This window comes from Cebus imitator, unplaced genomic scaffold (genome assembly GCF_001604975.1).
Source record: "Cebus imitator isolate Cc_AM_T3 unplaced genomic scaffold, Cebus_imitator-1.0 Scaffold157, whole genome shotgun sequence".
Taxonomy (NCBI): Eukaryota; Metazoa; Chordata; class Mammalia; order Primates; family Cebidae; genus Cebus; species Cebus imitator.
The window spans coordinates 191,323-216,422 of NW_016107472.1; the positions used below are offsets into that span (position 1 = coordinate 191,323).

Sequence of the window (25,100 nt, forward strand, 5' to 3'; positions counted from 1 at the left end):
AAAAAAAAAAAAAAAAAAAAAAAAAAAAAGTGTGTGTCTTGCTTTATTACATATTTGGAAAGCAAATATCTCCAAAATGGACATGATTCAGCTCAGCTGAATTATAACAACAGACAATGTCACTCAAATACAAATTGTCCCATGATTAAAATGAGGCAAAGTGTAAGAAGGCCTCAGTGTCATAACTGAACTGTTCTGTTTTCTGAAAACTCTGCGCTCTCCTTGAGCCTCTGTAGTTTTGCTTCTTTCTGTTCCTTCTGCCTGGAATGCCATTGCTTTTGCCTTCGACTTTACAAATGTCCACTCCTTTATGATCCAGTTTAATGTCATTTTTGGTGTGGAGCTCTTTCCACTGCAACAGCCTCCTTCCTTGGGAACTCAGCATTTTGTGCATACTGGAACATTTTAATTATGCATCTGTATTTACCCCTTTATGTTCCTAAGGTGTGGGGATGGCATCTTGTTCCTCTTTTCATCCCTAATATTGGTTGAGGACTTGGTGCAGAAGGAGGGATTAGATAACATTGATCAATGACTGAATTAATTACTAAATGAATGAATAAGAATGACTACCAGAAATTACTGCATTAAGTGACCAAGGAAGAAACCCAATTAAATTGGTATTATAGGGAAATAATATGTTTTATAAAAAGAGGGCCAATTTTAAAAGCAGAGGTAGATTAAGATACAAAATTTCAAGACCTGTGCTTTTTAAAAATAAGCATGTCCCCAAATACATGAAGTGGAAACTCTAGGAAATTAGAGCACGTGAAAAAAAAAAAATGAACTGGCTTTCTAATGTGTAAGTGCTGGACTAAGCACTATAATCTCTAAATAAAGGGCGTAAAAGGTAACGAAGAAATTCCAAAGAGATTATATATCAATTAACTAGGAGGTAGAAAGGTGACTTTTTAAAAAGGGAAAGACTCTCTTTAATGACATAAAATCCACACTTAACAGATGAGGGACTTACTTGTCTAATGAAATGACAGAAAAACAGTTTAAATGAAAAGATAAATCTATAAGTCCTTACCGGACATAGAATAAACCAGAATGCAGGATACTCTGGGGGCAATGAGAGCACTTGGTCATACCAAAGACGCTCTATTATTGCTTAACTGATATGGAATTTATTAGAAAATTAATAACAAGCCATTGGATAGTAACTGTCTGTGGCTGTTATTCCATTCCATTTTGGCTATATTTTCTTGCAAATTAGTGTGACCCTAAAATGTTTTCAGGATTGTCCAACTTGTCCTAAATTCCATAAATAAACTCTTTCAGAGGATGCTGTTTTTTGCCATGTCTCTATTACGGTTCTTCACAGATGGACCATTTTTGTCCTTCCAAAGTCTAAGAATAACTCTTTCAGTTATCAAGACATACCAAAATCCAGTTCAGCTGCTCCTGTGGGATTCCAGTTAGTTTAGACACATCTGCTGAGATACATGCATTTGAATCCAAATGAAGCTTTTGTTTGATTATACATTTTGAACATTTATGGAGATTTTCTGGGGCCAAAATGTTTTTCATTTTTTGGCACACCAAACAGAGATCTTCAGTTATAAACACTGCCGTCTGAGCACCTCCAACAGAAATCCAATCTTTTCATGTGAACAGGTGCCTCAGGAAGTTTTTGGAAGGTTTTACACTGAATCAGCTTTCTGATTGGAAACTTTCTGAACACGCAGTCAAATTTGCCAAAGAGACCTTCAAACTTGCTTGAGCAGTTTTCACTCATACAGACATACATTCACACATAGAGACAGCCCAAGTAAAAGCAAATCGGAGCCCTCTAAAACTGATGTATCTTTCCTAAAGGTTAAATATCATATGCAACCAAATTGAACAAAAAGAAATACACAACAGGAGACAGAACGAACAGATAGCAAGAGGTTCTTCATTGAGCGCGTCTCCCTTAAAGACTTTCCTAGAGTTTAAGCTATACATCCTTTCAGTAAAATTTTTTATCTCATCTGGTTTCAAATATATGCTCAAGCATTCACATTTTTAAATATGGCACCATAGAGTATTGCTACTAACTCCTTTCACTCACAAACCCGTTCAGTTATTTTGAAACACTTCCTTCTCCACCACAAATAGGTAAACCAAATTTAAATGTAAGGGAAGAAAAAAAATTACTCTTTAAGTCAGGCGTTCTTTAGCAAAACCTTCATCTTACCGATGCCCTATAACTTTTACTTTCCAGTTTGAATACAGCATAAAAAAGTTGTTATAGAGTAAAATAACTTTTTAAGTCTTAAGCCTAGAAGTTTTTAGAGTAAAATCACTCCCTCAGTGGGCATGCCTAGAATTCAAGAGGAAATCTGCTTTCAAGTTGTTCTTATGGCCCCGAACCAGATGCTCTAAGGTGGCCAGAAACCTTTGTCTACACCCACTTAGCAGATTTCTGGCTCATTATCAGGGACTAAAAGGTTTATTTTCCGAAATGAATCATTTCTTTCAAAATATCCCTTACCCTATTTACATGCTTGCATATTCCTTCCATTTTGTTTTCCCCCTACAGCTTTACTAAGGGAATTAATTATCTGGAAGAACAGGAACATACAGTAAGTACATCTGAGTTACAGGATGAGACACAGTATGTCATCTATTAGGCCTGGCTAAGACCAGCAGCTGATGCTAAATGGGAAGGAACATGCACCAAATGTTTTTTAATCACAAAGTTAGTAATTAATTGCTCTTTAAAATACATTTTATGCTTCTTTCTGTCTGTGTACATGAAATGCACATTTATTACATGCCAAAAATTACAACATTATGGTTTAAATGTGACTGGCACGGAAGTCCGGAAATCAGAGTTAATGTTCCCACAGCAACTTTAATTCTGTCCGTGTGCACATGTAGAGCTATAATAGTCTTCCGTTCCAGGATAATACATATAGATGGTTTTGGGAGGGAAGCTAAAGACCCATATCCTCAACTGTAGTTACAGGAAAAAAGTCAAAGGATAAAAACTGTGCTCCTTTCCACATACGTGGATAAAAACAATGTCCCCACGCCCGGTGTTGTGTAATCAGGGAATGAAAGAATCTGCTGTGATGCCAGCACTCAAGGGGACAGTTTCTGTTGCTGTGGGAACCTGAACTTTGCATTTCCTGACTTTGGGGTAATTAAAATGTCAGCCTTAATGTGGCATTAATGGAGTTTGCCATAAAAATCCTCTTTGTTTTGTTCTCTAAAAAATTGCTTAAAAGTTCAAAATGAGCCAAGTGTACTAAAAATTTTAATCACAGGGACTTGGGCGGGTAAAGCAAATGGTTGGGAGGGGGAGGCCAAGGAAGGCGGATGGCAAGAGTTGGAAAAGGGAGAGCCCACCGGCCACTGCGAGTGCCCAGCCCCAGCAGAGTGATGCTACCTATAGAGCTAAAGTTAAATCCACCCACATGACAGTTTGGTAATGTGTAAAGGTTCAGTGAAAAATAAATAAAAACTGTTCATGGGTAAGTGCATCTTGGCAAGGACACAAAAAACCAGACAGTCTGATGAGGCCGGTGTAAAACATAGGAAGGTAAGTCACCACGGATATCAGCTTCCAGCAAAAGGAAGACATCAGAATAAGTGGCTCCACAGCAGAAGTAGGGAGGACCGCCACAGAGAGGAAAATCACTTCTTTCAATGGGAGCCTTATTTGGGGGAAAACAAAATGGAAGAAATATGCAAGTAAAAGTTCTGGTCACGTCTATCACATGTATATGACTGTGATGTGCTACAGCTTGATAGCTGTCAAGAAAGGTTTTTCATATGGAGAGCTTCATCTGCTTTACTGACTTGGTTTAGTCCTGCTTCAGCATTCAAAGGGAGCACTTGGCTCAGCTCATACTCAGCCTGTTTAGTGGGTAACTTCTTTGTCAAACACCTAGGGTGTTTTTTACCCTTCAGATTCCATAACTCATCTTAATGCCTTCCGTTATCACCATCTGAATTTGCTTACCATTAGCTTTTAGCAATGGTGAAGAGGTGATAAGCTAGGAGGTAAAGGGGGAATATTGCTAAAAGGCAATTGTGTTAGTAGGCACACTGGAAAGCAACATACATATTAGCAGCAATATTAACCTCATCAGCTCACAAAAGAAAGCATATCTCAACTGTATTTCTTCTTGTTTTGAATATTACTGGGATCTTTTGCCAAATTTGAAGAGGCGCAGTAGGTTAAATAGTCAACTGAGAATTTAAGGGGTCAGACTTGTCATCTTTGCTGTAAAACAGCCTATGTCCTTCATATGCAAAAAAGACTGTGCCTTACCCACCCATGTCAGTTCCTATGCAGAGCCGGCTTTTCTTTTGTAAGGATGCTTTATCCATCATGTTTTACAACCCAGTCACCAATATGAGTAGTTGCACATTTTGAAGATGCCTGTTCAGAGCCAGGAATGCCATCTTTGGGCTCAATAGAGAATTCCAATAAGAAACGCTCTCACAATGAGAGCAAATCCACAAACACCCAAATGAGTTAACCACAAGCGAGTCTTTCATCTACCTGGGTGTCAATTTTCTCAGTTTTCTCATCTGTAAATTGGGAAGGATCATACTGACAGGAAATGGGCATTAAATCATGACTAAGAATAATTTTGCTAAACACATGACAAATAAAAAGGTGCTATAAAAATTCAGGCACTTGTGAAAGCTTGGAACACCACACACTGGTGGAATGTTTCTGAAGTTAAAGAGACTAACAAGTCAAGGGCACTATTTTTAAATGCCCCAAATCTGTTAGTTCTAAATAGGAACTGAATATTTTACCTTACAGAAATTAGGCTTTTAAATTAATCTATGGTAAGAATGACATTTGAAAGTAAAAAAAAAAAAAAAAAATCCTCTTGAATGCAAGAAGAGCATCCAAAAATTTTAACAGCTTAAAATAAACCTTTTTCCTGTCTTCTCTCAAGCAATCTCCAAATGGACAGATTTCTGTGAATCTTTCCTAAAAACAATTTTCTTCTAAGTGTAGGCTCAAATCAGGACAAACTACAATCCAAATATATTTGGAGAAAAGTATAATCAATTTAAACAACAGGTTGGAACAGAGAAGACTTACACATCTTAATGGAAAAATCAAAGTGACTTTCTAAGCAGCTGGAGATCAGGTTTCCCCTCCTCGTTTTTTTCTTCCAACTGAGCTCACATCCGCTGGCTTCCTCAGGGCCACCAAGGAGATGTATGGTGACACCATACTCACGCTGTTCCTTAAACGTACTTCATGCCAATGCTAGGGCCTGGCCAGAGGATGCTCATGATAAAGCACAATATGAAGCCCAATGCTTTTTCTATTCAGCAAAACATTTATTTTTGCCATAACAGAAGATTTTTGGGCCAAGACAATTCTAGGTAATCCACACCCATAAGGTGTGGCACAAAGCCAGGTAATGAAGATTTGCATGTAGAAAATAGCCCTTTCACCACACAAACGGGCTCTTTTCCTGGTGGGAAGGGACGGTGTGCACACGCCTGTAGGCACTGTGCCATGCTACTTTCCAATTCTATCTTTACTATTACGCTGGAGGCTGCCAGGCAAGAAGGTCCAAGGATGTGACTATCAGGACAGTCCTCAGGACACAATCCCTGCGCCTGCCTGGTTTCTCTTTAGAAGCCGCAACTTTGTTCAAATCTCATGGGCCACAGAGATTTGGCCCACGTTACTTCCCTTTTCATTTTCTAGTGATGGCTAGATGGTCTTAGTCCAACCTTAAGTAGTACAAGCTCTCTTTACCCCAAACCTGCCCCAGGTCATTTCCCTCTATTCAAAGACTATCATGACGAAGCAAGTAGAGAATGGAATCTCCTGGACCAATTTGTCTCTTGCCTTCTTTGCAGAATTTTACATTTGTTCTGTCAGAAAAATAACAATAAAAGATTTAGAATCTTATTTCCTAATTAATCATTTTTGTCTTTGTGGACAGAATTTTATTTTTGAAATAAAACTTTGCGGGTCTTATGTTCCTCATTTTAAAAAATATGCCAGTTATTTGCATGTTACCAGACATCGTGTACGGAGATTTCAGAAGAGTTGTTGGGTATCTTAAGACTAAAAGGAATATTCTTTTGGATTCGACTCCAAAGTTATTTCATTCCTTTCCATTGTCAACACACATGTTTCTTTTTCTCTGAAGTATTGGGTTACATTTCAGAAAGAGAAAAAAATCTCCTAAACGTGATTTATCAACTTGCTTAAAATAGAATTAGAAGAAGTGACTCCCAGATTAGTGGGAAGATGGCAAAAATAAACAGCAAAGAAGTGATTTCAATAGCGACGATCGCATTAAGCTGCCCATTTCCAAATTTAGCCCTTAGGCAGTTTTTTTAATTAAAAAATATTTTTAACCTGGATTCTCATTGGCTATGTGAAGTCTGGGTGGCTTCTGAATTCTTGGAAGCCATTCTCTTTTCTTCTGTAAATTTATGCTATCCTTTAACCACTTCAAAATAAATTAAAAACTGGAAAGACAGAAATTCAGCCAAGCTACATGAGACTCCAATAACGAATGCAAATCTGACTTGTGTTATGTAATTTCAAAATGGATGTTTCCTCGTGTCTAACTGGCTTTCTGAGGTCCATGTTTGGCTGTTCAATTTAGTAATCGTGGAAGTGCCGTTATCCAGATCAAGAATAAATAGACATCGGTAACAAAACTTCTTTTTCTGAGTTAACATTAGGAAAAGAACGTGGTTTATGTAATTAATCGGCCTTTTAAGGTCAAATGGCTTGTCACCTGGCTTTTAAATATACTCTAGCTTTTAAAATATATAGATGTTGGCTGAATGAAAATGGTGGCACGTTGCTTTTGGCTGCTTTAGAAGACCAAATGCAAACAGCTTGCTCTGAAAGTAAAAAAGCCAGAACCCAGGGGAGAAGCATTATTCCAAGCACTGCGAAGACACCATCACCTTAGTGGTGTACTCACAATCAGATGACCCGGTGTGAGCGTGAGAGTTTGTCAGTGAATGTGTTGAGTGGATGAGGGCTGGGTCTGGAGACAAAACAGCTTCAAAGTTCAGGCAGGGAAGGCCCGGCTTGGCGCTGGATCCACCCGGCTGAGTAATCTCATTCTCCTCAGATGCCTTCTGGTTTTCAGCTGTCTTGGGTTTCTTCCTGAAAATAAACAAAGGGCCCTTTGAAGGAACTGACTGCATATTTGGGAAAAGGCATTTTTAGAATCTGTTAAAGATAACTTGATTTTTTTTTCTGAAGGGGGATGGGAGGGAGTCCAGTATGTCCCTTGTTTTAAAACAAGCTGATTCTTGTTTTTTTTCCCTCCAGTAATGGCCTAACTGGGAACACATGAAAGCATATGGGCCAAGAAAACAGCACCACATTTGGACTCTGTTGGCTGCATAAAAAGACCCTGTCCCAGAACTTTAGACAGCTTGAGCTACGTATGGCTGACATTATCCAAGAAAGCATCCCTCTTCCCCCCTTAGGAGTTTTAACATGGTCTGGAAAAATACTAGTGGAAGTTTTACCGTTCTAGCATTTGTCAGGAAGCTTAGAGACAGGACTCGTGGAGTAATGGGAGGAGCACTGGACTGGGAGTCAGGAGACTTGAGCTACGGTACTAGCTGTGCCTCTAACTTGCTGTGTGGCCTTGGGCACCTCACTTCACCTCTCTGGGCTTCAGTTTCCTCATCTGTAAAATAAAGGGCTTGGATTAGAAGGCCTTAAAGGTTCCTTCCAACTTTAAATTTCTACTCATGGAATACATTATGGAACATTCAACTTTCTTGCTGTTATTTAGACTTTATTTTAAATCAATAAAATTTCAAATCACAATTTAAATTTGCAGGCAGTACAGATGAGGGGGTAGTGATGGAGGCTTCTGAGAGTAGCAAGTGAAAAGTCAAAGAAAAGCTTAGATTCTAGTAGCTAAGGAGGGAAGGTGACATGCAGAGATTTCTCTACTCCAACTCTACTCATCCTACGCCTAAGATTTTGGATTTAGTGCATCGTCCTGGAGTTTAGGGTGTGATTGTGTGTTTGAGATGTAAGGAAGAGATGGGTGAAGGGAATTAGAAAGTAATTGTTACTATTGTTATACAAGGTCAGAATAGGAAGTAAAACAGCACAGCTATCAGTTAGCTCAGGTCTCCTCTCCCAAGGACAATGCAACTGATATGAAATTAGCAAACACTTAACTTATACTACACATAACCTAGACCCCAGTCAAACTGGATTATTAGTAATAGTTTCTGAACATTTCCCCAATTCCCTTGGATTTGTGTCTTTTTCTATCATGATGTGGATAGTGACCAGAAAAAGCATTTCTTTTATTTGTAGAAAACTATGTGTGGTACAGAATTTGTTGTAAGTAGATTTGTTCCATGTTTCCCTTGTTTCTGTGAGCATGGTAATGGACTTGTTATGCAGAATATTTTGTATTTAAATTTGTTGTACTGGGTAGTTAAATCTGCCCTCGCAGAATATGGTGTTATGATTAGTATGCTGTGTTTTCAGTCCAACAGGTTGTGAAATAAAATCTGTTTCTTCAGAGGGCAGGAGGCAGAGATGGCATGGTAAAGATTAGAATAGAGGAGACTTTCAGACATCTTTTTCAGTATGGAGGAAGGCAATATAAGAGAAGCAACAAATTATAAGACCTTGTCAATTGTTTGTTGAATGGTGATTATGAGAGTAACCCCAAATCTTGAGTGTCTACATGGACCCCCAAGAAGCTGGTATTCTGTAGCCAAGCTCAAAGTTGCTAAAGCCCAACTCCTTTATTAAAACCAATGCTTTCTCTAAGGTCATATCTCTCTCACTGTTATCTACCACTAGGTTAGAAAACACAGGGTCACTATACACCTTCCTCTACCTTAAAGCCAATTCATCAATAAGTTCTTTGTGATCAATAAACATCTGTGTTTCCATTCCAGTTTCACTGCAATCACCTTACTGCCTTTTATCTAGCTGATTGTTTACTAACTGGCTCTCCATCCTCCTTCACGCCTTGGGTCCTGCTTCTTTGCATTCACTAAATCTAAGATGACTACATTAGCCTGACACTCAAGGTTGGCTCCGTATCTCCTCTAACTTTTCTCATGTGTCCTATATATTGGCCACACTGAACTCTCAAATTACTTGAATATTCCCTAGAACATCCTGGGAATCCACATTCTTGGCTCTACAGCTTTGTTCAAGTTTTCTCTTGCTTTGAATATCCCATATTTCATCTCTGTCCTGTTGCAATCATACTTATCCTTCATACTTACAGTATTAAATAGTATCTTCATCTTATAACTGTCTTGATTCCTCTCTACCAGATAGCCCTTCACTCCCCACATTGAATTTCTCCCTAGGTCTTTCTCTGAAATACCTAAGCTCTTTTTTTTTTTCCCTAATCTTATTTCACTCCCTAAATTTTATTTCAATAATGGCAATTTATGTGCATATCCCTCTTATGAGACTGTAAGCTCTCTGAAGGTAAGGAAATGTCTTAGTTATTTTTGTATTCCTGTGTTCATCTATTCTTTTTTCTTCCTTCTCTTCTGTCATTCATTCATTTACATATTCATTTTACAAATATTTATGATGTAACCATGATGTGCCAACATATACCAAAGAATAAAACAGGCCTGATTCCTTCCTTCCCAGAGTTTACTGCCTCGTCTATACTATTAAGCAGTGTAGCTTAGACAAAGCTGGCATTCAATAATTGATTGTGGATGGAATGAAATGAAGCTGACATTAAAGTGTATTTTAAGAATAGTCATAGTCTGAATCCCAATTAAGTTTCCTACTTTTTATGCATCAAGGTAGCAAAACTACCTTGACTGGTTGCTGTTGCTTTAGGTCTGTGAAGGGGATTTAATAAGAGCAGGACTGTTTTGCTCAGTAAGGCTAGGCTAGCCGTCATGATTCATTTAAATATAGGGATGAAATAGTAATGACATATATCAACTAGCAGAAAAAATGTTTACTTTTGGTATTCATAGGCAGCTCCTAGGATACTTTCAGATGTGTGTTTCAGAAAATTAGGGGAGCTTTCTTTTAAACATAAGGACATAGCCAAGCCACTCACATTACTCTTTTATTTTTAACACAGCAAAAATTTATATTGTTCTTCCTATCAATGCCCTTGTTTCCTTCCCTAGATTCGCTCGTTTCCTACCTGACATCTTGTACCACACACTCCTGTTGCCTCAGTGATCACTTTGGGAGAATATTCATAGCACAGAGGCATTGGAGCTACCTCTATAAACAAGAAATGTTAAAAACTCAACCTTTTTGGCTTACCCCCTCATTAGTCTCATATCACTTTACTTAGTCTTATGCCACTGGGCTGTTTCCCAACTGTGCAGATATCAGAGAGCTGCTCACCATCCTCAGAAGCAATTTATTTCCTATCTCACCTTCTCTTAGTTCTTCTGACCCCTTTTTCTGGAGCTGAGAAACCCTAAAACGTAGCACCCGTTTATGTCTAGACATGCACAGGTGCTGTGAACTGACCCCATTTTTGCAGTTCATAGTTTATTACGGAGGAAAGAATAAGCCCTATCATAATTGATTGAAAATTCATTTTGGAGCTGTATAAAAAGAATTATAAACATGACACATCTGTGGGCAAGTCTTTTCAAGCCTCTGTGGCGATGCACTATTCACTGGAGCCTTTAGAGGGCAGCAGCACACTGGCTGACTCCAGCGGATTTCAGAGAGGCAAACTCTCGACCAGAACCTTCCTCCTGGTCACCATGCCAAAGGTTGATTTGCCAGGCTCTGGCCTCTCAGTCTCTTTCTTTTCAATTCTCTGGCCTCTCAGTCTCTTTCTTTTCAATTCTCATTCTCTCTCTCTCTCTCTCCTCCCTCTGTCTCTCTCTCTCTCCCCCCCACTTCCTCCTCCTTCCCTCCCTCCCTTTCTCTGTTAAAATTATACACTCTGATGAAGTCGCCCCTCAACCGGAAAATGAAAGCTCCAATGAAAAAGTTAGACAAGCCAACAACAACAAAGAAAGAAACCAGGGAAAAGGGGAAAGGGGGCTGGTGAGAGGGAAGGACTTAAGAATAAGAAAAGGGCAGATGTTTCGTAAATATATGCAAAGCAAAACTGGGTGTACCCTGAACACTTCCACAGAGAAACAGACCAATCACTGTGCACTTCCTCCCGCCACACTGGTGGAGCTCTGCATTCAAAAAAAAAAAAATTAAAAGCGTGGTCACAGGCACCCGCCTTTCAACGGCCAGTTCTGACATTCTGACTGAACATCTCCCAATTGTCCAAGGAGAACAAAAACATTTTCATCTCCTCACTGCAAACATTTCTGTTATGAGAAAAGGCTGCTTCAAGAATTGGGAGGGTGTTCTAAGGAGACTAGCGGCCGAGTTAGCCCAGCAGAGCCTGCCGGTTTTTAACTCTCATTGTGCTGGCCCCGGGAAGAAGTTTTAGGCTGAAACATAGCAGTGAGTAAGGCTGTTGAGGATGTTGGCTCTTTCCTAACTAGACCATATTGTATGTGGAAAGAAATATGCATTAAAACATATTGATGATATGGTAGGTATTAAGCATGTTAAATGCATGGAAATCAACCAGATCGGCGGCATTTGATGTATATATTTCACACTCTTTTGCACATATTGCACACATACAGTGATGGCAATGCTTTCTGCAACATATGGAAAAATAAATATTTTATCTGTGTGAGCTCTTAGCAGTCTCCAGGGTGTTGAGAGGAGAGTGCTCTCTTCTTTCACCCTATCCCAGTTTTCTCTTTTCACTGGGCTCTCACCCTCTCTTGCACGTTAATGTGCCTTTTACTTATCAGGTCTTTTCCTATCTGATAAGTAATGTCTCTATTACTTTTCAGGTAGAAAAGAATTAGTTGGAACCTCCTTTTGATAAATAATTACTCAGTCATTGGCTCATGATAATTTAGACCAGTGATGCCTCCCCAAATCTTTCCGGAGTCATAACCATTTCCCTACTCTTTTCTCCAACAATACATTAAATAGGCTTAGTATCCGTGCAGGGGAGAAAGGGCAGGTGGTAACAAACCACGCCAACAAGAGTGGTAGCAGAACTGAGCTCCACTACTGTGCCTTAGGTAGATTACTCTGCATCTCTGAGCCTCATTTTCCTCATCTGTAAAATGGGAATAATAATACCTACCACTTAGAGTTATTGTGAGGAACAAATGAGATTAGCCACGTAAAGTGATTAGCCTTGTGCTGGTACATGGTAAGGGCTCGATAATGGTAGCTCCTCTCATAGGTATTGTTAGTTCTGTGACTTTCATCAGGTTAGCTTAAGAAGATATTTCCTTCATCTCGGTAATCTGTTTCGGTATCTAGATTTGGGGCAGGGGCAAATGGATTGTTACTGTAGCAAAGGCAGAAACAATGTTAGGACAAGCAATCTCTTCCTCAACACTTGATCTCACTGTATACTTCCTGACATCTCCTTTTTGCTCAGATGTTTGTCACTGCTGTGGCTACACTACACCATGAGCTCCTTGAAGCTGAGGGTTGAGCAAGCTGCACTTGGCCTGCAGAAGCCCATCAAGGCTGAGCACTATGGTCTATTCATTGAGACCAACCTATGGCATTCTGGCTTATTGTGTTTTCTTACAATTTATCATTTCTCTACTTGGTCTGATGTCCTCACATCAATTTGGGATGTTTTTGTGATTAAACACATTTCATTTTCTCAATCTTATTTTTTTTAACCTTGGCAGGGCTGATTTATAATGTTTTTTTCAGTAAAATTTCCTCCTAACTGTATCATTCAGGATCCTGGCAAAAATAGATGGCACATGCAAAGTTTTTAGCTAAAGAGGGTTTAATAAAAGAACTGTATTTGGAGGTGCAGATGAGGTTAAGGGACCTCAAGGGAGATAGCACCAGGTACTAGCAAGAGTGGAAAGCTGTAAACATTTAACTGAAGGGGCAAGTAAAAGGGTGATGATTTCTGAGTCCAGTCAGAATTGGAGTTGGGAACGAGGGCTGGACTAATACACTCCCTGATCTCTCTCTTTTCCCAGTTTCACATCTCCTGCTGGTATTTCCTTTTGGTCAAATTCAAAGGGAAGCCCAAGGACAAGCGAGTCTGGGTAATGTAGTCTAGAAAGCCAGCCTTCTTGGTCACATAGCAGGGCAAAGAATGGTTCTGGGGTTTTTTGAGGGTTGGAATGGGGTGGGAAGACTAATCAACATATGTGTTCTTTCTCTCTTATACCCTCAATTATACTTTCTGGAAGGAAGGACAGAGCAAAATAAAACTAGTTCTCTCTTAGTTTCCATATACCTATTATGTCGAATTGCCATTCATAGAGCAATGTAAGTGAATGTAAGTTCAGTCAAGCAGGGATTTTTGTTTGTTTTGCTTGCTGTCATGTCCCTAGTTCCTAGAACAGTATCTGGCACATAGTAAATGCTCAGCAAAATTTATATGAGAGAGTAAATATACTCACCTCTGCCATGATAGACATTTTATATATATACCATCTCATTTAATTATCACAATAATCTGGTTAAGTAGGCAGGGTCACTGGGCATGATTGTGCAGGTGGAATGGGTGTGGGTAGGTGTTAAAATTTAATATGTGCCTCCCCAACCCACTTCCAAGACTTGAGACCAGGCCCAGAGCGTTGTCAACCCATTAGAAGAGATATACTTCTGCAAATGGTTCACATTTAAAATTTTATCCTTCTTGCTGATTTTTGCACCTAGCAAGTCTTTGGCAGTTTTATTATTATTTTTCTTTTATGCTTTAGAAAGCCAAGTTTCTGAATAGCAGAGACTGCAAAGATTATAACCCAATCTGTCCATTCTCTAGGGCCCAAGAGAAGTAAAAGCAGGCACTGGCATCCTGCACAGATGGAATACTTCCTATGACAGAAACAGATGCTAACTTGTGGACTTCTCTGTAATTTGTAGGCAACATCAGGTCCTGATTTCTAGGTCTGGATCTGGGTTCTCTGCAGCACAGGAGGTAAGAGTGATAAGGACTCTTTTCTCTCTTAAAGGATATAGAAACTTTGAAACATACCTGCATTACAGTAAGGCTATGTTACTTGTATCATCGTAGTTACTCTGCGATGAAGAAAAACGCAAAAAACTATCCGGATGTGAGGATTTCTAAGGTACTTCTTGCACTGGAACTTAACGATGAATGAAGGTATACACAAGTAAGTTCCTTGTGTGGGTGTGGACTGAAGAAACTATGTTTGATTTTCTGTCATGTCTCTAGTCCCCAATACCTCAATCATTTTGTACTACAGAACACATTCCCTTCCTGGAAGGGCAGGCCTATCAACTACACATCAGCTAACATCAGCTAGGATTCAGTTGACTGAAAGCATTAAAAGTAAAAAAGCAACACAAAATAAAACAAAACTCTGGCTTCATCCCTTTGGGTTCGATTTATAGCAGAATAGCTAAAGACATAGAAATATGAATGTAAATATCCTACCTGAAGCCTAAGAGGGATGTTAGTCTCCCAGTTTTGGCGTTTTCCAGTAACATAGAAGTCTGTAAAAACACCATCCCATTACCTGCCTCGTAACATATAGGAAAACTTATGAATATAACAACTAGGATGAGTTTTTGTTTTAAAATGTATAATTAAGTTGTTTTGCATGAAGAACTTCTAAATAATTCAAATGTCTGGCTTTTCTAGTGGAAAATAGCATATATTCATCTGTTATTTTAGCAATGATTAATGAATACTTGGTATCAATCTTTCATCAGTATTTTTCATAGGCATCATATCTCCTATCCCAAATTATTTCTGTACCTTTCCTTGCAAAGGCTGAGCTTCTCCTACATAAATGCCTTTCATGGCAGGAACTAAACCAACTACAGACCCATACATTCAGAGAGCAGAGCTGAGCTGGATGCAGTGGCTTAGAGATTGTGGTAGAAGGAGCCCAGAGCTCCAAGGGGAGGGCAGCAAGGAGACAATAGCATGGGTTGCAGCTCAGACAACAGGTAAATAAAAGCAAGCAAACCTGGCTCACAGACTTGACCAGGGTGGCATGAAATGACAAGCTACCGTGAGATTCAGTAGCATGGCACAGAAGGATGATGAGAAGGACACAGATCAGGAGGAGCTGCCATCACTGTAGGTAGAGGCACAGATGACCAAGCAGAACAGCACCAGTCCTTGCAAGGTGTGCTCAGATCTAGCTCGGCACAGCCATCCGGCCAGGAGGGAATGACGCTGCATATGGCGTGCACTGCAGCCGGGAAGTTGAGAACTGCTGGGGGCACCTCAGGACTGAGTGGTTACCCTGATGATCAAGAAATGAAGCCATCTAAAATTTCGCCTGCTCTCATAATTTTGTGTGTGTGTGTGTTTAAACGAAGTGAACTAAGAAGCGCTTTATTGGAGACATAATGTACTCACAGTAGTTTCAGAATAAATGGTGTCACTCTTCAGGTAAATCACTCCAAGGCTTGGGCCTAGTGCAGATGTTCATTGGGGCAGGGAACAGAGAGTGGCTGTATCTAGATCAGACAAAAAAACAAAAATAAGGTTGTTACATGAACAGGTGATGGTGATGGCAATTATTTATCTTGGTAGTAAAGAACTTTGGGACTTGAACGAGAGGTTGGTTGGTTGGTTCTACATCTTTGCACCAGAGGATGGTGAGTTAGGGAAGGAGGAATGGAGAGGATGTTGTCCAGGCTCCATTTTCAGTGCTTTCACCTAACCGCCTGTGCAGCCTGAGACATCAACAGTACCTTGTCACTGTTGGCGGAGCTGATTTTCAGGTTCTGGCATAGAAGCTGAGTTGTGGGTCAAAGTGGGGGAAGGAGGTAGAAAGAGTGTCCTTCAACCTTGCCACAGTTGATTCTTCTCATAGGCGTTTCTCTTTTTTTATCATTTATTATGTTTATTTATCTTTGATTCACACTTAAAAATTGTATATATTTATAGTATAAAATATGATGTTTTGATACATGTATACACCATGGAATGGCTAAATCAAACTAATTAAAATATGTATTACCTCACATATTTATCATTTTTTCATGGTGAGAACACTTAAAATCTACAGTTATTTTCAATATACACTACATTCTTATTAACAACAGTCACGAGGATGTACAGTACATCTCTGGAGCTATTCGTCCTAAGAGAGATTTTATGTCCTTTGACTGATGTCTCCCCAGCCTCTGCCAGCCACCGTTCTAATCTTTGCTTTTATAAATTAAGCTTTTTTAGATTCCCTATATTAGTGATATCATGTGGTATTTGTCTTTCTGTACCTGGCTTTTCTAGTACAAAAAAAGTATATTTTTTTCCATATATCATGGATGACCTCTAGATTCATCCATGTTGCTGCAAATGACAAGATTTCCTTCTTTTTAAAGGCTGAATAGTGTTCCATTGTGTACTTTTACCACATTTCTGATATACTTCATTCCACTTGTCTGTCTGTCTGTCTGTCTCTCTCTCTCTCTCTCCCCCTCTCTCTCTCTTTCTCTATTGCTTAGTTCTTACCTATTCTAGTGACACCCATTGATCTGGGCATGTTCTGAGCACTCTCTCTGTCCTTTACTGCAAAGGCTCCATTTTCTCCCATAGCCTGTAATCCTGAGGAGTTCAGCTTGAGGGGCTATGGAACTATTACCTGTTCTAGAGCCTCAAACCCAGTGGTCTTTTTCTGGCCCTCACCCTTTTGGCCACATTAGGCTCCAATGACCATGACCCACTTAATTCCTGAAATCCACCTCATTCTGCACTGAACTACCCTGATTTTTTCCCCTACATCTCAGTCTGCTATCCTGCCTTCTTCACTGGCTTATTTTCTTTCTTCTGTTCTCTAAATATAGACATTCCTCTAGACTCTCTCCTCAGGCTTTGTCTACCCCAGCCCTCCCTAACTACAACAATCTCTTCTCCATAGAAAGCATTCACATTGCTATCTTTAGTTCTAGCTTTTCAACAGAGCTGCACACCCACATTCTAAATAACACCTGGTTGTTGGTTCATTCATTCCTTTGTCCATTCATTCAGTATTTATATAGCATCTACTAGGCACCTGGATGAATAAGGCAGGGCCTCTAACTTTGACAATCTCACATCTCCATCAAATACTACACAGGCTTTTCTAATTCAGAAAGTGTAGAACTGAATTAACTGACTTTCCCTTAAAATCTATTCCTTCTCTAGACATTCCATTTCCTGCCATTGGTATTCTCTTCATCCAGTTACGTGGGCCTACAATTGGGGAGTCATCTTTAATTCTTCTGTTTTTTGCTTCCTATATCCAATTAGTTGCCAAATCCAGTGGTTTTTACTCTGATTGTGATTCCTGAATCAATAGCTGTTTTCTACACCAACCTCTATTTCTCCCTTTACGACCTACTGTGAGGACATCTTGACTGGCTCTTGACTGGCTTCACTTTTTCTAGTTTTTCTTTACCTCTTGTCCATCCTTCACACAAATGTTACATTAATTTTTCTAAAGTGCTCTTTAAAACATATCACTTCTTTTCTTACAGTTCTCTTTGCTTATTGGATTAAATTCAAACTTCTCAGTTTGGTAGTCAAAGCTGCTACAATATAGCCCAATCTAGTTTCTCGCTCTTATCTCTACACTCCAGCAAAGTCCTACTCTTTCCCACCATGTTCATGGTATTTCTTCCCTTCTTTCAGTGTCTACATACATGTAGCTTCTTCCAGGGCCATCCAAGTGCCACCTCATTTATGCAGCATTTCACAAAGGAGAATGCCCTTCTTAAATACTATGACCACGTTTTTTACTATTCCCTTTGCATATTCTACCAATTCTAATGGTTCTTTGTGTGATTTGTCTTTCCCCTTCATAAGCTCTTTGAAAGTTGAGACAGTTTTTACTCTGAGTGCCCTATAGTGAGTGGGCAATGCTTTCTTGCACTTAAGTTTGCACGAGGCTGATAATATGCTGAACTGAATTTAAGGGGAACAAATACTCTTGCTAGAGTCATAGAAACTGGGACTAAATTGAAAAGACCTCAAAGCTCATCTACTTCAACCCCCTCATTTTTCGGATGAAGAGATTAAGGGAACTGACTTGCTCAAGGTCACATCCTTGTTAGTGGCTGGGCAAGGATAACAGACATAAAAGGCCACAGACCAATATTTATCAGTGCTTACTTGGCACCAGTAGGCCCAACAGATCATCAACAATGACAAGACCAGACAGAGGGGGTTGGGGTGCATAGCCTGCAAAAATATATTGTGTTCCAAAAATAACAATTTGCTTTATTTATTTGCTTCAACAAACCGAACTAATACATATCTTTTATAGTTAAATAACATCTAAAAATGAGGGTGGATTTAAAAAATAAGGAAGCAAATTTTTCTAACGTTACCAGCAGAAATAATTATGACAATACTGTCAACACCACTGAGGAAAAGGTGGGGATGGTTACTGGGCACAAAAAATAGAAAGAATGAATATGACCTACTATTTGATAGCATAACAGGGTGACTAGAGGAATAATAATCATACATTTAAAGATAACTAAAAGAGGGCAATTGGATTGTTTGTAACACAAAAATAAATGTTTAAGAGGATAGATACCGCATTCTCCATGATGTAATTATTTCACATCGTGTACCTATATCAAAACATCTCATGTACCCCAGAAATATATACACCTACTATGCATCCACAAAAATTAAAAATAAATAAAATTTTAAAAATACCACTGGGGTGATAAACTCAGGCTGAAAATAAGAGTAAAGGAATATCTCATGCTTTGGAAAAGCTGTGTGTTCAGTTGGCATTCTTGGTGAAAATATGCAGTAATTCTATGGTTACATTCATTACTTTATAGGAACAGACTATTGGTAATCTGCCATTATGCCACATTAATACTTCTTTTTCCACCGAGCTTAGTCCAGTACTCATTCTCTAGTTTGTTTAAATGTTTACTTGTTTTTCTTTCCTTATATTACTAATTTACTTGTAGAAATGCATAGACAATTGCCTCTGAGTCTGTTCAAATTTTCTTGCCTTGTCCTTCTCTTGTAGTAGAAGAAACATTTATCCTTATCCTCAAAAAGAATCATTTTCTCTCACCCAAAGATGAAAAGCCCAACAAAACATGCTGTGGGGATAATAGTGTTTACCTCGGTGAGGAAAACAGACTTATCCAGGGAATCTCAGTAGTTATACCTGTCCAGAAAAGCTCAGCTCTTAAATGTTAGCTCCAGTACCGCAAGACTTCATCTGCATCTCCCAGGTGAGCGCCTGATTCACTGTTACTCACCAGAGGAAAACCTTGGCAGTATTAACCAAACCCTTTTTGGCCAGTATGGTGGACCCATGCTATGCATTGAGACATCCATTAAATAACATCACCCCAGCAGCCACATAAACAGCAAACTGGGCTCAAGAGCTCTTCACTGTTCTTTCTAACCCATTATAAGGCTGGACATATCAACACTTCACCAGACAGAACTTCCTTCTCTTTTTCTCCCCCTGGCAACTACATTAATATGATAAAGGAAATCACTCATCAATAGTACATTGCAGTGCAAAATTATCTGGCAAACTTACAAATCCTTTGTGTAATTACACAAATGTATATTTTAAATATATCTAACATTTGATTTAAATTGTGTATTTTATAATTAATACAACCATAATATGTCTGTCCTTTAATTAAACCCTTCTTTCTCAGCCCCACATCCTATTGCTATAATCTTACTTTCATTTTTTTTGGCAAACTGTCACCTAGCTCCATCTTGTTTCCCCTTTCGCCTTAGTACACACCTGAGCATCTATTAATCAGAACCACTGCATGGTACGTCATGTTTTATTGCTTAAAGGGTGGTTACACTCTAAAAAAGTCTCAGTGAGAATGACTTCACGGGGTTTCACATTTATTCTCTTTTAATGACTTTCATATCCAGTGTACTCAGTTTTTAAGTCAAAAGATAATTTTGAGGGGCTGCTGATGCCACAAATTTTCCCTAGAACCTGAAAATCCAGCTGTTTTTTCTGCCTCTTACATCATCACTGTAATAAAGAATCCGCTCTTGGAACCCAGCTGGCAAGTATCTTGATGGTGTCAGAGGCGAACAAACAGTAGGTCACTTCTCTTCCGTTTCATTGTTGATGTTTCTGCAGATCTGTCTTGGATGCCCTTAGACAGCAGAGCTGTTATGAAATACACTGCCACATATCACTGTAAGGAACTTTCTGCAGATGTCTACTTTGAGTATGGCCTGTCCCATTCCTAAGAAACCAGGTTAAATCATTCTAAAATTATAAAGGAGGAGTTCATGATTAAAGTTTACAAGAAAGTGAATAGTAACGATAACAGGTAGCATTTATTGGATGTCTAAATTTTGTCAGGGACTGCACCAGGCATTTTTATATATGAATATGTTCTCATTTAACCCTCATAGCAATGCCATGCTGTATGCTTTAGTATACCCATTTTACAGATAAGGAAAACTTAGACTTAATGAGCTCATGTCACAGGTCCAATTTTAGAAAGCTACTGGATAGTGAGGCCAGAATCCAAATCCAGATCTCTCTGACTCTAAATCTGTGTTCTTTTCACTATATAACAACTGTTCCAACGCAGCATGGACACTGGACACATTTCTAGTTCCCACTGTAATCACAGCACAAGGAAGATGCTTATTTCCATGATGGTTCAGAGCCACTGAAAAGATCTGAGAGCACAGACTTCAGGAGAAGGAACCATTTCAGAAACTGTCACTAAGTATAGTCTCTTTCTCCCTCCTTTGTAATTGAAGATGAGAATGTTTTCTATCAGTCTTTTCAAACTCTAATGAACAAATGAATCACTCAGAACTTCTGATTCAGCATGTCTGGGGTGGAGCTTGCGATCCTGCATTTCTGGCAAGCTCCCAGGTGATGCTGATGCTACTGGTCTGGGACCACAGGCCTTATGTCTGACACTCTCCTTTTCTACTAGCGTTGTTTTAGAAGGTACAATTCAGTCCAAATAATTTGGGTAGCGGCTCACACAGCCAGCTGACTGGCTTCTGATTCTGGGCCAGTTTGTTAGGTCATCAGGCATTACACAGAATTCAAGGAGTTTTTTAGCATAGAGCACATTGTCAAAAAAAAAATTGTTTCTAGATCCCCAAGGTTTTCCCCTCTCTTTGGAAATTCAAAATGATAATGTCTCTAACATGTAAAGTTCCTATATTTTACATTGTTGTTATTTTTAACAATAATTATCTGGTAATAATTCAAATAACACCTTTCCTCTGAGAAATCCAATGAGCTTTACTAACCTTAATTGTCTAACAGCAATTCCCAGATGACGATAAAGCTATCTCAAAGATCATAATAAATTTAAAATTGTTCCACTTCCCTCGTTTCTTTGCCCCAAATGTAGTGGTGAGTTAGTGGGGATGGGTTACTAATTGGCAAAGACCCACTATCATAATTTGAGGAAAAGGAAATTTCATAACAAAGGATAAATCTATGAAATAATTAGCAGAGAGGTCATTGTGGGGAATACAACGTTAGAAAAAGGAGGAAGAGTTATAAAGTGTAACCTAAGAAAAGAGAAAGTAAAATCAGGACTAGCTGATGACCTCAGAGGAGACATTTAACCTCTAGGTGGCTCAGCTTTTCTAACTATAAGAAGGAGGTTGGTTTTATGATTTTTAAGGTTCCTTAAAACCTAACAGTCCCCTGAGAAGAAAGATGTGGGAATTAAGTAGCTCATCAACCTGTTAAACCATTAAACCTACTAAGGAAGTCTATTTGACTTTTAACTTTTTAACTAATTACCCGAAACAAATTCCCAAGTCTACATCACTAATCTCATCTCTCTGGAAACTGGTAAGAAAACCATATAATGAATAAGACACCAAAGACATCATGGCAAGATAAACTAATCAGGAACCCCATCTTCAGCTTACTGATGCTGTAAGGACTATTTTACCTTTTAGGTTTTAGTTCCTTAATTAACCACTAGTTAATACCCATGTCCAGAAGAAATACCTCTGATGGCTTGAAGACCCCTGGGATGGCCCTGCAAACACAAGGTGGAATCACAATCCCACTGTTTATCACATTAAATCGATGTTGATTTTCTCCATAGAGACCTCTTGATTCCTCTTTGACAGTACATAAACTCTGTTAATATAAGTTGCACATCCCATGCCATGAGCCTTAGCATTATCAGATACAGTTGATTGTTGTTTAAAATAGGAGATCTTTTGGATCAGCGTATACACACACACACACACAATAATGATTTTCTGTTTTTTTTTTTTTTTTGACAGAGTTTTGCTCTTGTTGCCCAAGCTAGAATGCAATGGCACCATCTCAGCTCACTGCAACCTTCACCTCCCAGGTTCAAGTGATTCTCCTGCCTCAGCTTCCCAAGTAGCTGGGATTATAGCCATGTACCACCACACCCAGCTAATTCTGTATTTTTAGTAGAGACGGGGTTTCTCTATGTTTGTCAGGCTGGTCTCGAACTCCCGACCTCAGGTGATCCTCCCGCCTTGGCCTCTCAAAGTGCTGGGATTACAAATGTGAGTCGCTGCGTCCCACTGATTTTTCTGGTTTTAATGAACCTGGCCTGGTGATGGGAACCCCTCTATTATGTCATTGGATACTGGAACCTTCTTGTCTAGCAAGCCTGGCACAGGTCATGTCAATAAGATCCTTTTAAACTCTGTAATGAGAATTCTAACATGAGCATGATTTATGACACAGCATTTTATTTGGTATTATCAGAGTTTCCTATACCTTGCCCCTTGCAGTGAGTGTGTTTTCTGGAGTAACCATTATAGTTTGTGGTAAATGGAAAAAACGTACAGAGAGACATCACAATGCATTACTCCAGATAGCACACTCTGTCATTGTCCACAAAGTGAACATCATTTCCCTTTTCCTGCTCCTGTCACTTCAATAGTAACTTTGGCTACTATTGACTAAATGCTTACTGTGTGGCAAACATTGTGTCTTTTCACAGATAACTTTATTTTTTACAATTATTCATTGAAGTTGGGGATTATGTTCCCATTTTATAGACAAGGAAGCTGAAACTGGTAGGAAAGGTACAGTTATTGGCCAATTAAGGCAGAAGGTAGCAAAGCAGAGTTAAGGGCCAGACTCTAACCACAGTGCTCTATAGCTTAACCTACACAGAGCTCACAATCACTAAAACACTAATCTGCCTTCATTCCACTGCTCTTCATTCGTGGTCCTCACCATTAGCTTATACTAGATTCTTCTTCATGGCCCTCTCATGCCTTCTTGAATGTTTTGTGAAATTTCTCAAAACCTTCTACACTTGATTCCTGTTTTCCCTCCCTATATTGATTAATACTTTAATCCCAAAACCCATTACCACTTCTTTTCAACAGAGGTAACTACCCCTTTTCTTAGCTCTTTATACTCCTTCTAAATTATTCTTTTGAGGCCTGACATGTGATGTCAAATGTTCCACACCCAGCTAGTGAACTGACTTTCCCAGAAGCCCAAGGAACCTACTGTTTTCAGCTGGTTCATTAGTAGGCCCCAGCTGGCCTTACCAGATGTATCTGTCCAGTTTGATCTCACCCCATGATCAACCATTTCAACACTGTCCGCAGTAACTCTGCAGATTTCCTTTCTTCTCTAACCTTCTATGTGCAGGGCCTCCTTTCACATTCATCAACCATGAATCCATATCACCATTTTCCATTTGCTCTCACTCTTACAACAAAAGCCTACACATGCACGCTACCAGGACCTATGCTTCTGCCCACTGTTTCCAGGTACAGTCTATGGCAGTTTTTCTTAGTTTTGTCTACTTTTATGAAGTCCCATTCTCCATTCTCTTTTTCAGTTGATGAGGCGGCATCCTGCTTTAATAAGAGGATCGACACCATGCAATGTGGTAAGCTTATTAGTGCTCATCTCCTCTAATATATCTGAATTTCTATTATTTTATTTCCTCAGGATATATCTTTTCCCATATTCCCTTCATATCTTACTTCTCCCCTTTATCGTTTCCTTTGGTTTCATCAGGGATACTTTCTCTGTAACTGATAGCATATCCATTTCTAATAGTACTAGATGAATCATCACAACATAGTTGTTTTTTTTTGTCCTGCATTCAACTCCTGCCCTTCAAAAATCTTTTCAGATGGTATATCTTAAAGTGTGTTTCAAACTGGAACTTCAAGATGCATCTGAAAAAAAATTCCTTGGGCAAGTAAGTTTAGGAAACACTGCATGCTATATATTCTATTCTCAAATTCACAATGTACATGGGATATTAAAGGTGCTGAAGGCCTAATCTTTGTCCAGCCTTATTGGATTACAGACTCCCCCATTCTCCTTTTAAATGGAATACGTATTAACCTCAGAATATGCTTAGGGAAAAGATGCTTTAAAGGATTTCCCCTAGTTCCAAACTCTTAAGCCTGCGCTCAGAAATTCACTGAATCCCTATCAAATGGTCCTCTCAGATTTCCTTTCCATTGATGCTCCACATGGTCTAAACTAGTTAACTTATAGGATGTCAGAAAGACTAAGCACATTTGTATCTCTGAGCTACTGTATACACCAGTTTGGCTGCTTGGAATACATTTATCAGCTTTTAAAAAATTATGTAGAACTTTCTTCTCCTTCCAGGTCTGTATATAAAAATGTATCCTTTATGAATTTTTTCCTTGCGAAGACTGCCTCAGCCCATAGTGTTTTCTGCCACTTTTTTAGTACTTCAATAAATGGTTATGGTTTAATGCCTCTTTGCTATATTATTAGTGAGAGTGCAACTCCTCTTGGGCAGGAGCCTTGTTTTATACACTACAGAGACCCCAGCATATAGCGTAGCCTTTTGAGTATAAAAGGATGTTATAACCATGTTATTGGTTAACACAAACAGAAATGGATACCATTAAGGCATGATGGTTTAAAATCCAATTTCTGTAGCTATCGGGATAGTTTGAGATGTTAACAGTCCAGGTGGAATGTTCCATCACAATGTTAGGAAGAAATGTCACCTGCCATTACTTCCATTGCCCTGCAAATCATATCATTTGTGTCTAAGAATCTGGATAAAAGCCAGATATAGAAGAGAAAGCAAGCTCTGTTCCTAGGTGAAAGTAAGAATTTGCATTAGTCAACACCAAATGGGGATAAGGTTAAAATAATCTAGGAAC

The 25,100-nt window shown here is 39.1% G+C and overlaps 1 protein-coding gene across 38 annotated transcripts in view; it reads right to left on the bottom strand.

Moving 5' to 3' along the window:
* ZBTB20 (zinc finger and BTB domain containing 20) overlaps positions 1 to 25,100 on the bottom strand; it is an 812,433-nt gene that overhangs the window by 42,005 nt on the left and 745,328 nt on the right. For 34 of the 38 annotated variants that reach the window (XM_037743875.1, XM_037743867.1, XM_037743869.1 and 31 more), the window contains 3 exons: positions 15,354 to 15,454; positions 7,483 to 7,646; positions 6,924 to 7,111 (listed from right to left, as the gene is read on the bottom strand). In XM_037743875.1, the coding sequence (XP_037599803.1) occupies positions 6,924 to 7,111; positions 7,483 to 7,493 (199 nt within the window). In that variant the 5' untranslated portion in view covers positions 7,494 to 7,646; positions 15,354 to 15,454. Of the gene's footprint in view, positions 1 to 6,923; positions 7,112 to 7,482; positions 7,647 to 11,141; positions 14,477 to 15,353; positions 15,455 to 25,100 lie in introns of those variants that run through there. The other 4 variants (XM_037743882.1, XM_017543545.2, XM_037743883.1 and 1 more) reach the window with 2 other exon arrangements.